At 29.1% G+C, this 15662-nt stretch overlaps 3 protein-coding genes across 3 annotated transcripts; all 3 read right to left on the bottom strand.

The window, feature by feature from the left end:
• Positions 1 to 3376: 3376 nt before the first annotated feature.
• Positions 3377 to 4358, bottom strand: LOC118034089 (ethylene-responsive transcription factor 13-like). The gene has a single exon (XM_035039277.2). It carries the CDS (start codon positions 4282 to 4284, stop codon positions 3601 to 3603), a length of 684 nt encoding a protein of 227 aa, XP_034895168.1. The 5' UTR covers positions 4285 to 4358; the 3' UTR covers positions 3377 to 3600.
• A 6214-nt stretch (positions 4359 to 10572) lies between these two features.
• Positions 10573 to 10990, bottom strand: LOC118034090 (ethylene-responsive transcription factor 13-like). Its single transcript, XM_035039278.2, has one exon. It carries the CDS (start codon positions 10942 to 10944, stop codon positions 10573 to 10575), a length of 372 nt encoding a protein of 123 aa, XP_034895169.1. The 5' UTR covers positions 10945 to 10990.
• A 962-nt stretch (positions 10991 to 11952) lies between these two features.
• On the bottom strand, positions 11953 to 12676 carry LOC118034174 (ethylene-responsive transcription factor 13-like). The gene has a single exon (XM_035039405.2). It carries the CDS (start codon positions 12674 to 12676, stop codon positions 11990 to 11992), a length of 687 nt encoding a protein of 228 aa, XP_034895296.1. The 3' UTR covers positions 11953 to 11989.
• Positions 12677 to 15662: the final 2986 nt, after the last annotated feature.

Genomic DNA, 15662 nt, shown 5'->3' with positions numbered 1-15662 from the left:
TTAATATATTTATAAATGAAAAACATTTTAAATTATCACTATTAACATAATCCAAACACATGTCTGACTCTCTTGTCTTAAATAAGTGGATTTGTACTTTTTTTGGCCGGTGCTATAATTCCTAGAACATGGGCACCATTAAGAGAAAGAAATGAAAAAGAAAATGAAGAGTGGGCAAGAATGAACGGAAACACGTAATTATATTCCTTCTACCATTTTGCATAAAGAAAATGACAGAGAATCTTAATAATTTGATAAAATTTATGAACATATTTAGCTGCAAGATCGATGTAATCAAAGCATGCTATATATGATTATATATCAACCCATCGAATTGGATGAGATAATTGATAATAATACAGTAACTCTATAAAGGAATATTTTTTTGAAACAGAAATTTGTCTTTTAATGCTGAACTTTTATTTTGGTTTTGTGATCTTACACTTTAGGTTAAGATTTATTATTAAACAAAACATATATACCAGAAAGATCATGAACACCAGGGTTGTGGTCCAACCTTTCCAATGAGTAGACTATGTACGTAGGTAACACTTTTGAATAATTTAGACTGCCTTTAATAAAGCTATGATTCAGTTTGGTTTATAATTTTTAGCTCAAATTAATTAAGTAAAATTATAATCTTCCAGAACTACAAAATTACAGGAATTTTCATAAACATATAAATTATTGATGAATTTCCTAGTAAAAACTTGTTATTGACAAGGTTTTTGTTTCGAATTTCATATTTATAGATAATTCAGTCAGTAAATAATTTATTGGTGGAAGCACCGACATAATACTGGCGCAAGAAAAAAATGTTTTAATATTCGAGTTAGTTATAATAATATATTTATCTTTTTTCATTGTAATATTATAGATTTACATTAAAACTGTACTTAGGTAATAAACATGAAGCATTGATTTTAAATTATACAACTTGTATTACCGATAGGAGGGGCCATGACAGCCCAAATTTTCATTTTAATGCTAAATGTTTTAAGATTTTTTTTAACATACCATTGAAATTGAGGGTTATTTCATAACAAATATGCACTTTTGCACCTCCAAAGAATTAATTGTTATTCTTTAACCATTATTTGTTTATATTTTATTTTCAGTTTTGACACCTCATACCTAAAATCATAATTAGTTCTGCCCCTATTAATTGTTATCAATTGTGTATCATCCAATTTAAAGTATTTCGGTTAAAGTAACATGAATTGATTTTGAATTAGAATAATTGTTTTTATTATGAAAAAAAATATGAAATCAAATCAATAAATCAGTTATTAATTAACCCGGACTCTTAAATTAATTATTTATATTAAAAAGAACTCAACTTGTATTGTACTATGGAGTGTCTGTAAATTTTTGAAAGTGTGGTAAAAATTATTTTTTAAAATATTTTTTAAATATATTAAAATATATTATTTTATTTTTTATATTAACACATCAAAATAATATTAATTTAAAATAAAAAAATAATTTTTTTTTAAATACTCTTAACACAAAAAAACAAAAAAAATCTACGTCAGCAAGTTAGTTCAGGTATGAAAACACTTTAGAAAGTCCATGCGTGGAACACAATTTTTCTATCCGATTCATTTTTTTCAACGACGTCGAAAACCACTAATTTAATTGTCTAGAACTATATAGATATATCTTTTTCATAGCTAGGAATCAAATCATATAGATTACACAGTGTATATATACTCGGTTTTGATCATCTTTTTGACGTTAACAACATGGGAGAACATAAAATAAACAAAATTAATATGTTGGTCGGATTAATAAGCCCATATAATTGGAATATATAGTCTCCTGCTCTTTTTTTATTTGGTTAAAGTAAAGACAAGCCCTGATTCTATAAAGCAAAGGAAAGGGCACCGTGCATAATATCTTCTTTTGATTTGTGTAGATATTCCAGACAAATAATATTTCGATTTTTTCTCGAAATATTCTCCCATGAATTTGATTAATGCATGTGGTTCAAAAGAAAAATAAAGAAAGGAATTTGATTGATCGATGTGATCGTCCTTTCTTGGAAAGATTGTTGCACGTTTCAACTCATTAATATAAAGATATTAATTTATGCTGAGAAACAAAAGGGATGCTATATAGCAGGTGCAGTCAGTCAACAGCACTGTGCTCTGATCCCTTTGTACTTCCTCCGTATGATTGACCAGATGAGTGTTTCAATAGATCCAGTTAAAACGTTCGAAAGAACAACGCGTTTCTTTATTATTTTTTGTTTTATATATAAAAATCACATATGAACACACGAGAGGGAGCTATGACCAGAGACTGGTTAATTAGTTGTGTTGATATATAGATTAATAATGTTTATTTGCTGAGTTCCATGCATACGTGTTTGGGGAACTCTACATTTAAAACGTTTATATATAGTGTCTATCAATATACATAATTAACTTATTAAATTCAATCTGATTTATAATTCAGTGTAAGATTAAGTTAAAGATTGAGATGAATTAATCATGGTTGAATCAAGTTAATTTTTTTAAAATATTATTTTTATTTTTTAAAATGAATCAAACTAAATTTTAATTGGCTTAATAGGTTAATTATCATGTCAATTTCCATCTCATTTTATTTGAAACTCAATCTTAATTAATGATTGATCGGATTTATAAGTCAATAATTGACCTATATTAAAGCAAGTAAAGTTTATTAACATCGACTAAAAAATAATTTTTTATAATCATGAAATTACATCCTAGAAGTGCAGATATTTCTAACATGCATGAGAATGAATTAGAGGAGAGGTAAATTGCATGATTTCCTTCACGTTATTAAAAATTTATTATAATTACGATATTAAATTAATTTAAATACATAAAAATTGATATAAAAAATCCTACATTTCCATTCCCTTCCTATATCTGTAGACAAATCACACATGCATCTCAATGATTGCCTGTTAAAATGGGATATATTTTCAATAAAAAAAAAATAATTAAAGAAATAAATAAATGAAAGTAATTTGTAATTGAAGGCTTCCTTTGTGTTTTACTCATTATATAGTCTTTAAAAACTTTCATTTTTTAAAGTTTTCTTGTTTGAGGTGAAAATTAAATAATTAAAATAAAATAAGTTAACTGAAAAAATAGCTTAATTAAAAGAACTTAATTGATTAAAGAATATTAATTTTCATGTGCTTGTTTTTCATTTTTTTCATTTCTTTAATTACGTAATTTTTACTCTAACAGAAATTAAATGTGTCAGGTAGACATACACTCACTACGCTATGATAGAAGGATTTTTATAGAACAAAAATAAAAAAAATAAAGAGACTTAATCAATAAAAAAAGAACATGAGACCCAAGTAAAGAAATGGAAGACTATAGGGACCAAATAAACGCAGTGAAATATTTTAGGATTTCCATAATCTCTTTGCGTAAAAGCAATGTTACATCGAAGATCAATACATTTAATTTTTTTTTTTTGGATCATGATGGAATTAATTAAAACTGCAATTGATCGTGAAATTCAATATGTGCACATGCGATAATTGGCTATCAAATTGGCAATTTGCCAAGATAACAGTACAGTCAATATTATCCATCCTGACAAGAATTAAACCTAAATCATTCTACGTTTCAGTTTCGGTGATCCATCATCCAGTTCCGATGACGAAGATGACAATGGTGACGATGAGGATAACGAGGAGGACGACAGCGGCGATGAGCGCTTATGAGTCACTCTAACGGGTCGATAGTCACTGCAGCCAATCAAATGTGGAAAATTTAACTTAGCTTTTGCTCCTCGCATCTTAAAAGCAGCATGATCATAAGCCAGAGCTGCATCCTCCGGTGTCTCATAAGTCCCTAGCCAAACTCTTGCACCATTCTTCTTAGGGTCTCTAATCTCAGCCGCGTATTTCCCCCATGGCCTTCTCCTCACTCCGGTATAATTATTCCTCCTTTCTCTTGCCGGCGTGGGCGATGCACCCGGAACATTTTTCTCAGGCTCATTCTTAATCTTAGCTGTGGCAGTGATCGTTGAATCAACAGGGTTCAGAGGAACCCAATACTGGATTTGCTTATTGAAGGGTTCTGGTTCTCGAGCGTCAAAGGCCGCGATTCGAGAGGAGTCGTCTATTTTTAAAAGAATATCACTCCAGTTCCCTGTCAAGAAGAGATTGCTAATGCTCATATTCTGGCAATATACAGATGAATTGCTAGTGTTGATCCCCAGAGACGATTCATCGTCGAGAAGGTGCTGGCGAATTGCCTCTATCTGATGGAAATCGGATCGACTGTCCATTTTTTTGTTCTTTTTTAGCTAGGCAATAGGGTTTTGGTTTGTTTGACAGTGAGGAGGGATTGCTTGGCTTTTGAAGAGGGTAAGGCTACATATACATTATAGTTTCTCGGAAGGTATTTCTTTGAAGCTTCGTTGTTGTGTGGGAGTGGGCAAATGGTCTCATCATTCACGTGTTTCTAATGTTCATTACTTTATTTCTTTGTTTTTGTCCTCATCTCTGACTCTCTGGGTATTTCCTTGGATTGTAAACTACTTATCTCCTTATTATTGGTGAATAATTTCAAAATAACTTGTATAATTTGAGCAACTTTAACACTGTTTGGGAATACAGTTTAATTTTTTTTTTAAAATTTAATGGGTTCTATATTTTGAATTGTTTTAATATACTGATGTAAAAAATAATTTTTAAAAATAAAAAAATATTATTAATATATATTTTAATAAAAAAATTATTTAAAAAAATAATTACTATCAAACTTATTAAACATAGTTTTCATAGGTAAGCTAAGCAGACAGTGGCGTGTATCTAAAAAATAGTTTAGAGCTAGACAACGTGTTCACACAGGCTCGAATTCCCAACTGATTGGATTATTAGTAAAAAAAATTATTTACATCCTTCAAAACACGTTTAATCAGCGAAATTTCACACTGGTGAGCCAGTACGCTTAAATCAGCCTTACATTTGTTTTCCCTTTTGAATTAACTAGCTTCTAGAATTTTGGTTCGTTTATCAGAAGTTATTATTGGCTTTTCAAGAGAGCAAAATAAAGTGTGTGTGTGAGTGCAAAATAAAGTGCAACTTCTTCTTCCTTTTTCTGTACTAGTTTATTTCTTAAAAAATATATTTTTTTAAGGTTATTTTTTTGAAAATTAAATTCATGTAAAATAAATTATTTTTTGATATTGGATAGTATTATAAAAAATAAATTAGAAAAAACTTTTTGATATTTAACTAGATCATGAAAAATAAGTTGAAAAATAACTTATTAATGTTTTTTTTCTTAAGTTTATTAAAAAAAATGAAGACCAAATCTTATAGATAAAAAAGTTGGATGATGAAATTAAAAAAATTAATAAATTATTTTAAATAAAATAAATAAAAATAAAAATAATAAAATATCAAATCTGATATATAAAAAAGCTGAAAGATAATGAAATTAAAAAAATATAATTTCATAAATTATTTCAGATAAAAATAAATAACATTCAAAAGAATAAAGATCAAATATGATATATATATATATAAATATTTAATTAAGAAAATAATAAGAGAAAAGAAAATAACAGTAAGTAAAAAAAATAAAAATTTATTAAAAAATGAAATTGAAAATAAAATATCTAACAATTAAAAATTGAGGATCAAATTTGATATAATCAACAAATAATAAAATATTTTTGAATTTTTCATAACTTATAAAAATATTTTCAGCTCAAAATAAAAAAAAATACTTTTCTGAAAAATAAGCCAAACTTTTCTATTACTGAAAAATATTTTCTGTTAATTAATTTTTTTAATAGTAAACAAACACAAGAAAATATAAAACAAATTGGGCATTATTCACATTTTTCTAATGTTTTAGACCTTGTATTTATTTAATTTAGTATGGTATTCGTAATTTTTTTTTTCATATGTACTTGTTATTCCTTCTTATATAATAATTCAAATTATTAAAGTACACTTGTTCCTCAAGAATAATCTCAAATAACACACGCGCACACACACTATTATATGCAGTACTGGATGGCTTCTATTTGACTCAAGTTATCCAAAAAGAAAAATAATTGTTTGTTTTTTTTTTTTCAAGAAAAAGGATGGCCTGTATCCATGGCGTGCACGCTCTGAAACACATGGAATATATAGCATGTGCTTTTCATAAGGTACGGTCGGTGATTTTTTATAATCTTCCTTCATCGAAGTTTACTCCCTAACAGGAGTCTCATGACACGATTTTTCAAAATGAAAAAAAAAAAACATGTTTTCATAATTATGTCTGAAGGATTAAAGATTTTATATCTTCTTAAGATCATTGGATTAATTCCTACGAAGATAGTTTTCAAGGATAAAAAAATAATTAAAAAAAATATGTTTGATTAAAAAAACAAAAACAAAAACAAAATAAATAAGTTTTCATGTGAATTTTTATAGAAAAACAATAAAAACAAACTCTTCATTTGCTTCGCTAATAACATGAATATTTTTAATTTCACTAGACATCACGTGTTGTATTTCTTAATAAAAAAATACTAGTGATTTATTTAAAAAAATTAAAAAGTGATTTTATTTGGAATAAATTGAACCCTATTTCTCAATTCCATTCCCTATTTTTAAATGACCCAAATTTGCCCTCAATATGATTTGAATGTTGCATCCCAATCAGAACCCAAATCCCCGACTAAAAGAACAAATAAAAACGAGCCTCTCACCTCTTCCTGATTAAAATTGGACCCCTTTTGTACAAAACCCACTCCTTCGCAACGAGACTTGCCAAGGCCAAAAAGAGTTGGCTAGGGTCTAATGAAGCACCCTTGCTGATGCATGAAATGGTCCGCATTTATTTTATTAATTTCTTCGACTGAACAAGTAATTTGTATTCATTTCCATTAAGACTATGTTGGATTGCAGGAAAGTAAATTTTTGGAATTCACTCTCTTACTTTTTCAATGTTTGGTGACAACAAGGAAAAATAGTTAAAAGAAAATGAATTCAGTCAATAAAAATACTATAACATTGCAAAAAAAAAGTGTTTTCTTTCTGTTAAAGAAAGGAAAACACTTTCCGTTTTTTTCCTTTCATAAAGAAAGTGGCCAGAGGTGGGCCCAATCCTGCATTAAAAACACAGGAAAAAGAAGCAGCCATTTCATGCTTTTTTTTAAACTGTTCATGTTAATTGAACTGTTCAATGAACAGTGCAATTAACATGAACATGTATTGCATACACTGTTCACTAAAAAAATAGTGAACAGTGCAGTTCTCTTGCACTGTTCACTTGCCTGCGGGAACCTTTTTTTTTTTTTTTTAAGTGTGCTATTTTTAAAAAAAAAAAAAAATTTTAAAAAAAAACTAGTTTAGAGTGAATTTTATACCTTAATATTTTATCCAATTTTATTACATGTTAAAAATATTATTAAAACTATAGTTTTTGTTGGATGTATTTCATACGTAATAGAATTATAAATGGTTTCATGGAATAGTAAAAAATATTTCACAAGCTTATTTTTCTATAATATGATATGCTATATATATAGTTATATTTATAAAAATAAGCTATGTATGAATATAGGATATAATAAAAAAAAAATTCATCATTATACATTTTAGATTTCATTTTTTTTTTATTGTAAGTGATTAAATATTTTATAGATATTAGATAAATTTGAAAAAAAAAATTGTGAAAACCCACTAAATTATAATATGAGTAAAATAAATAAAGTATTGAATAAATTAAATAAAAAGATTTTAAGTATTGTAATTGGATACAATATAATAAAATATAAGATGTTATGGTGTGAATTAAGTAAAAGAAGAGTTGAGTGACAAAAATAGAAATAAGAAGAAATGAGGGCTAATGTGTAAATTGGTAAAAGTTAGACTATAAATGCTTCATCTTTTCCTCTTTTAGCCGTGAGTTTGAAACAAAGAGAGGGGGAAGAATTGTGTGATTTTCTACTTAAATGCTCATTGATTTCACTAATTAAAGTGAGTAATTAGAGTGATTAACTTAATTAAACATCAAGAGGGGGTTGATTTTAAGGTGGTGAGTGTATTGAAGGAAAGATTTCAAGCTAGGGTTTGAAGAGGGAGAAGAAGAAAACTTGTTTTTTCTTGCATTCTTTCCTTAAATCCTTATCAAAGTGAGGTAAATAACATGTTCTAAATGATTAATTCCTTTGATTTTATGTTTGATGAAGGGTTATGCAAAATGATGATTATGTGAAGTTGTGGATTTATGTTATAATTTATAGGAATAATGCAAATTATGTTTGAACCATGTTAGAAAGCATGAATTATGATTGGGTAAGTGTTTAATTTTAAATAAAAGAAACAAAAATTGATTTTCCCATTTTAATTGAATATTTGGCCAAGAGAGGAATAATTTAGGGGATTTGAGGTTTAATACAATTGTTTGGAAAATATGGGAAGATGAAAGTTTATAAGTGTTGTTATATGAACGGAGTAGGAATTTTTCAAGGAGAAAAGAAAAATATTCACTTCCCTCCCTAGGTTGTTTTTGGCTAAATGGAGAAGAAAATTAGAGAATGGAGTTTAAATGATATTATTGAGGAGTTTTTGGCTAAATGGAGAAGAAAAATTAGAGAATGGAGTTTAAATAATATTATTGAGGAATCTTACTAAATTTAAGACAATTGACGTTGATAGGTTAAATTGAATAGAGACTTTTGTGGAATAATAATAATAATAATAATAATAATAATAATAATAATAAGAAAATGTTTCAAAAAGGGGGGGGTTTATCCCCCTTGAATTAAAAGTCAATTAAACTTAATTAAGGGTATTGGATTTAATCAAAGAATATGGCATTGGTATTAGAATTTTACCGGTTCAAATGAATGAACAAATGACAAAGTAATTTTGTTGGTGCAGAGGAGGCAGCAGGACCTGATCAGCAACAAGGGACCTCTTCACGCGCACATACACCAGGTAGGTGTTCAACACCTTTGAGTAATTAATCAGTTTATATTTTTTATTGTACAAGGAATTTTATAGATTATAAATATTAGTGCTGGTTACTAGAAATAATGCCCTGGTGAATGGGCAAGCCTTGAAAAATTATTTCCTGGTTTCTGGAAATAATGCCCTGTGAATGGGCAAACCTTGAAAAAAATTATTTTCCTAGTTACTAGGAAATAATGCCTTGGTGAATGGGCAGACCTTGAAAAATTATTTCCTGGTTACTGGAAATAATACCCTGGTGAATGGGTAGTTACTAGAAATAATGCCCTGGTGAATGGGCAAGCCTTGAAAAAATTATTTCCTGGTTACTGGAAATAATGCCCTGGTGAATGGGCGAGCCTTGAAAATCATTTCCTGATTATCGAAATTTATGCCTAGCAGAATGACCATGTTAAGAAAATTAAATTTTCAAATTAATGGGATAATCACTCGATGTAAAATAAATCATAAAACTTTGAAGTTAAATATGCTGGGTTATGAGAGACACTCTTGATATTTTTATTTTAGTAGATTTATCCCTGTCTAGAAGATAATTTATGAAATTAGAAATTTCAAAAAGAAAAAAAGACAATTAATTCTATGATATGAAAATCACCTTAATGTATATAAATAATTAGTCCTTAATCAGTTACTTATTGAAATGTGCAATTGTTTTAATCATGTTTAATGCAATTATGTTTTTAGGTACATCGCACCCTCGATCTGGAAAGTAGATGCTCGGATAAATAATTTTGTTATGTGATTAATGTACTTGGAAGAACTAATATTTTGTTGTAATATGCTTCCATATCTAAAATTGTAATGTTTAACTTATTATCTTGTGTATGATGTAATTTGTAAGGTTATTATTATTAAGTTGAATTATGGTTGGTTAAATATATATATATATATATATATATATATATATATATATATATATATATATAATATAAAGAGACGATGCATGTTAATAATTTATTAGTTTTATTGTAGTGTTTTATAGAAAATAGAATCAAGATATTAAAATATGCTTGAATTTTTTTGATGTCCAAATGATGGGACAAATATTGTGATTGATGTTACAGGTTGAGAAATGATTGAGTCGATAACTTGGTATCTAAAGAATACAAAGGAAACTCTGCCGAAATTTTGAGAAAAAATATATATATATATATAAAAAATTGGTAACTACGAATATATATAATATATATTTTTGAGTTTACAAGTTGAGACTGTTACAAAAATAATTCATTAATAAATTATTTTTCCAGTTCATTTTTCATAATACAACCAAACACTGGAAAGTATTTTCCAGTTCATTTTTCATAACACTATCAAATATCGAAAAATACTTTCCCGGAATTCACTTTCCTGCAAACAAATGGAGCTAAGTGTTTTCTCAGATTAAAATGAAAAAAAACGATGGTGATGATGACCAAATGTTGAAATGAACTAAAGGATAGGAAGAAAAAATTTAAAAAAATATTATACACAATTCATTGATAAGAAAATATTGGAAGCCAAAAAGGTGTTTCTTGGCAGGAGTCAGATCCAATTCATTCTTTCTGTTTTGGAGATCCATCACCTAATTCTGAAGAGAAGGATGCCAAGGACGACTACGACGGCTCCGGTGACGAGAGCTTATCAGTCACTCTAACCGGTCGATTTGCAATAATGGAGCCAATCAAATGTGGAAAATCTACCTTAGCTTTTGCTCCCCGCATCTTAAAAGCAGCTTGGTCATAAGCCAAAGCTGCATCCTCAGGTGTCTCACATGTCCCTGGCCATATTCTTGCACCATTCTTCGTAGGGTTCCTGATCTCTGCCGCATCCTTCTTCCATGGCCTTCTCCTCGCCCCCTTATAATCATTCCTCTCCTTCGGTGCTGTGGTGGATGCACCCTCAACATCTCTCTCAGCCTTATAGCTAACCGTGTTAGTGGTTACTGAATCAATATTAGCATCCGAAGGAACCCGTTGCCTTTGCATATCGAAGGATTCTTGTTCTAGAGCGTCGTTGACCACGGTTTGACCCAAGCTATCTATTTCTAATAGGATATCACTCCAGCTTGATCGCTAGACAAGAAGCTAAATCCCAAGGCCCCGCGGCAATATATTGGTGCATTAATCTCGGGCACTGGTTCGGCTTCGAGAAGGTGCTGGCCGGTTGATTATAGCAGTGAGAAATATCGGATGGTGAGGCAGTTTGACCGTATATTTTTTTCGTATTAACTCCTAGTTTTTTTTTTTTCTTTTTCTTTTTCAACTGTGCAATGAGAAGAGATAGCTGGCTTTTGAAGAAGGCAATGTATACTCGTTCACATGCATTCTAATTATTTTAATACCTCGAATAATTAAGAGGCACACAAACGGAACAGAGGCCTTTGTTTTGGAACTTGTTTCATGTGCGATTGTCGGGAATCTTCGAAGGATTTAAATTCGAAACAGTAATCTATCCTTTCTTTATTATTTTAGACTGTCCATTTTGTTTACGTTCAAAACTGTACCCAGCTTAATTATAATGGGATTTCACTTGCTTTATGATATGTAGAAAAGCTTAATTTATTAATTTCCAGTTTAAGGCTTCCTTAGGATTTCCATCTAAACCCAGCTTAACAGTGATAGTAATTTTTTTATAACATGGATTGAGCCTTACAAATTCATAATTAATAGTCAGACATCATCCGTTACGTTAGTGTTAGTAGTAAACAGAATAAAAAAGTCGTATATTTACCACTAATTAAGATTGCTTGATCAATCACCGCTATAAAATAAAATTAAAGGATTATTCTAGCCTTCTTTCGCATTCAATGGAGCATCATAACCTCCTCAACTTCAATGAGGCAACTAAGAACTCGCTGTATAATAGACTGGAGATTAGATGGTCTAAGAAAACTCGTAATTCGATTCAAAATCTCACAAGAGAATCTAAAGAAACAAAACTTGGAATTAAAATAATAACGTGTATAAATAATTCAACTATAATTTTTGGCCAGCCTAGAACATCTGTTCATCCGATGGCTCTAGTTGCACATCAAGAGTGATCAAATCTATATGTTCTCCGCTTGGACTTCGGAGATTCATCATCCACTTCCGACGACGATGAAACCGGCGATGACAAGGAAGATGGTTCAGGCGAGTAACGCTTGTTAGTCACTCTAACAGGTTCGTAATTGCTCGAGCCAATCAAATGTGGAAAGTTAAGCTTAGCTTTTGCACTGCGCAATTTAAAAGCGGCCCGGTCATAAGCCATAGCCGCATCCTCCGGTGTCTCATAAGTCCCCAGCCATTGTCGTGCACCGTTTTTCTTGGGATCCCTAATCTCGGCTGCATATTTTCCCCATGGCCTTCTCCTCACTCCCTTATAATTCCTCCCTTTTGGTGGTGGCAAGCAATTGGATGCAGCCTCCACACTTACTTCAAACTCAAAGTTAGATGTAGTGGTCATTGAATCAACTTGATTCCACAGAGACCATTGCATATCAAGGGACTCTGGTACCTGAGTGCCACAGGCCATGGTTTGACTGGAGTTATCTATTTGTAATAGGATATCACTCCAATTCTCCATTGAGAAAAGCCTATTAAAGCTCAAGCTCTCGCAATAAACCGGCCGAGCTTGGATGCCATTGTTAACCTCTGGAACTGGTTCATCTTCGAGAAGGTGATGGCGAATTGATTCTAATAGAGCAAAATCGGAACGTGAGGCAGCTTGACTGTACATTTTTTTTCTTGGAGTATTAGCTTCGATCAAGAGAATAGGTTGTATGTAAGTCCTGTAGGAGAGAGTGAGAATGACTTTTTTCAGGAGTTTAAGTTTATGTATTTATATATGACAACATTTCAACGTCGTTTGATGTTTCTATGAAGTTTCATTTTTCTATAGTATAGTGGGATGTTGGTATTCAATCACACGTTTTTAATGTTTTGGATCTTATATTATATATATTTCTATACTTGCCTATTTCTTTAAAATATGTAAATTATTCTTCTTGTTTTTTATGAATGATTGCGAAGGACATATATACTATCAACAGGTGCGTGGGTTTTTTTTTAATTAGGTTTTTATGTTAATTTGTATATAAACTAAGACTAAGTTTATCTTTGAATGATTTTAATGGTGCATTTTCTATATTAATACAAAGCATAATTTATTTAGATGTTAAAGGATTAAACCAAGATTTTTTTTAACCATCACACCAACTCCTTAAGATGGTGTAAAATCTTTATCGCAAATCATAGATGACAAAAACTTAGTGTTTTAGAACAAAACGAGGCCGGTTAAATTTTTTTTTTTTGATGTAAAAAATTTCTAAGAAAAAAAATTCTAAGACTTGAGTTATTGGTTTAATTAATAATTTAAATAATATAAATAAAAAATACATCAACAATAAATAGAATGACAAAATAAAATAATAACAAAATAAATAAATAAAAAGAACATAACCTGACGGTTAATGGAGGAAATAGGAGGACGTACACCTGACGGTTACATTAGGGCCATGTTTGTTTTTCGGAAAGTAGTTTTCGGGAAATCATTTTCCAAAATTTCTTGTGTTTGTTTGCCATTAGAAAAGTTGGTCAATGGAAAACACTTTTTGGTCAACGGAAAATACTTTCCGGTCAACAAAAAACACTTTTCAGTCAAAGAAAAATTTGGCTTGGTTTTCAGGAAAGTGTTTTCCCTTTACTGTGTTTGTTTTCCGGAAAGTGGTTTCTGGGAAATCACTTTCTAAACTTTCTTGTGTTTGTTTGCCATTAGAAAAGTTGGTCAATGGAAAACACTTTTCAGTAAAAGGAAAAATTGGCTTGGTTCTTAGAAAAGTGTTTTCCTGAAAAATTTAGGGGGAAAACACTTTCTGAAAGTTATGAAAAATTTAGAAATGTCATTATTTGCTGATTATATCAAATTTGATCCTCAAACTTTTGATTGCTATTTATATTTTGTTTTGAATATTTATTTTTCAATTTCATCTCTTAAAATTTTATTTTTATATTAACTTTGGTCCTTATTTTTATAATTGCTATTTGCTTTTTTCTTATTATTTTTTTATTGAAATTTTTTATCTATCAAATTTGGTTCTCATTCTTTTGATTGTTACTTATTTTATTTGAAATAATTTATGAAATGTTGATTATTATTATTTTAATTTTTTCATCTTTCATTTTTTTTAATTTTTTAGATTTGATCTCTATTATTTTGATTATTATTTATTTTATTTGAGATCATTTATGAAATTATATATTTTTTTAATTTCATTCTCATTCAACTTTTTAATTTGTAAGATTTGTTTCTCATTATTTTAATAAACTTGAGAAAAATAAAATATTAATAAGTTATTTTTTCAACTCATTTTCCATAACATAACCAAACACTAAAAAGTGTTTTTCAACTTATTTTTCATTACATTACCAAATATCGGAAAACACTTTCTCAAAATTCACTTTCCCCGAAATTCACTTTCTAAAAAGAAACTACTTTCCAGCAAACAAACGGAGCCAAGTTCATCATTAGTTTTGTGCTCACGACTCTAACATTATTTTTACATAAAAAAATGAGAAGTTTTATCATGTTAAAGAAATAACCACTCAACAAATTAAATATTAATTACAATTTGATTATATTTTTAAAAGTCACGTGTTTTTTAATCTTATTATATTTTTATTTGTTACTCTACTCATGTGGGTGCATATATATTAGTTAATTAGTAATTTTCCTGTACTTATCGCTAATAACACAATATCGTGATTAATGAGAGATACACTATTGTTATGGATAGTAATTGATATTTTTTTAAAGTATTTTTTATATATTAAAAATAATTTAAAGGGAAGAGAAAAATTAAAAAAATTATTATTTATTAAAATATTTCTAAAATAATAAAAAAAACAACTCTGAAAATAAAGTGATAAGAGTACAACAATGATGTATACTCTATTCTAACTACTTTCTCATTAATTAATTGACGCGCTTTAAAAATAAACAAAGCTAAAAGAGGTAAGGAAAGATAATAAAATTTAATGTAAGATTAATTAACTAATGACAGGTCATTTTGGTTTTGTATAGTATTTAATTCATGAATTGAAACATTAAAAGAGAGAGAGAGAGAGAGAGAGAGAGAGAGAGAGAGAGAGAAGAGAGAGAGAGAGAATTAAAAAGTAGTGAGAAGCATCCAATGCATTTCCTCAACGAATGAAGGAAAATTTTGCAGTTATATTAAGTACAATCATACTCATGTGGGAGAGCCATTGCATATTATATAGTATTATTTATATATTTCTTGATCATCACGTGCGCAATGACTTAGTTCTTTCTTCTTTATTATACCACCATTATTAAATTCAGCTGAATTCGTCAGTTTTTTAGAAAAAAATAAAAAAAATCAATTTAAAATTGATATAAATTAATTCGATTCATCTGAGTAAAACCTAATCTAACTTAATTATTTTTAAAATAATAATAATATAGGATTTAATAAACTTGAAGGGAGATAGCAGGTACACAAACATCAAGAGGTCTCAGCTGTCTCAATCGGACTTCACCATATATATCTGCAGATGCAAAGTGCAAAATTCCATGGATGATGCTTGAAAAGAGAAATTATTACATGAACATGGTTCATTGGACGAAATGAATCGCATTGTCTTAATTCACTCCATCAACTGGCTATAATTTATAACAGCAGAACAGGCTCAACTGATCATCTGTA

This window comes from Populus alba, chromosome 14, assembly GCF_005239225.2.
Source record: "Populus alba chromosome 14, ASM523922v2, whole genome shotgun sequence".
Taxonomy (NCBI): Eukaryota; Viridiplantae; Streptophyta; class Magnoliopsida; order Malpighiales; family Salicaceae; genus Populus; species Populus alba.
Note: the sequence above shows the minus strand (reverse complement) of the source record. Positions and strands in the feature narration are given on the sequence as shown.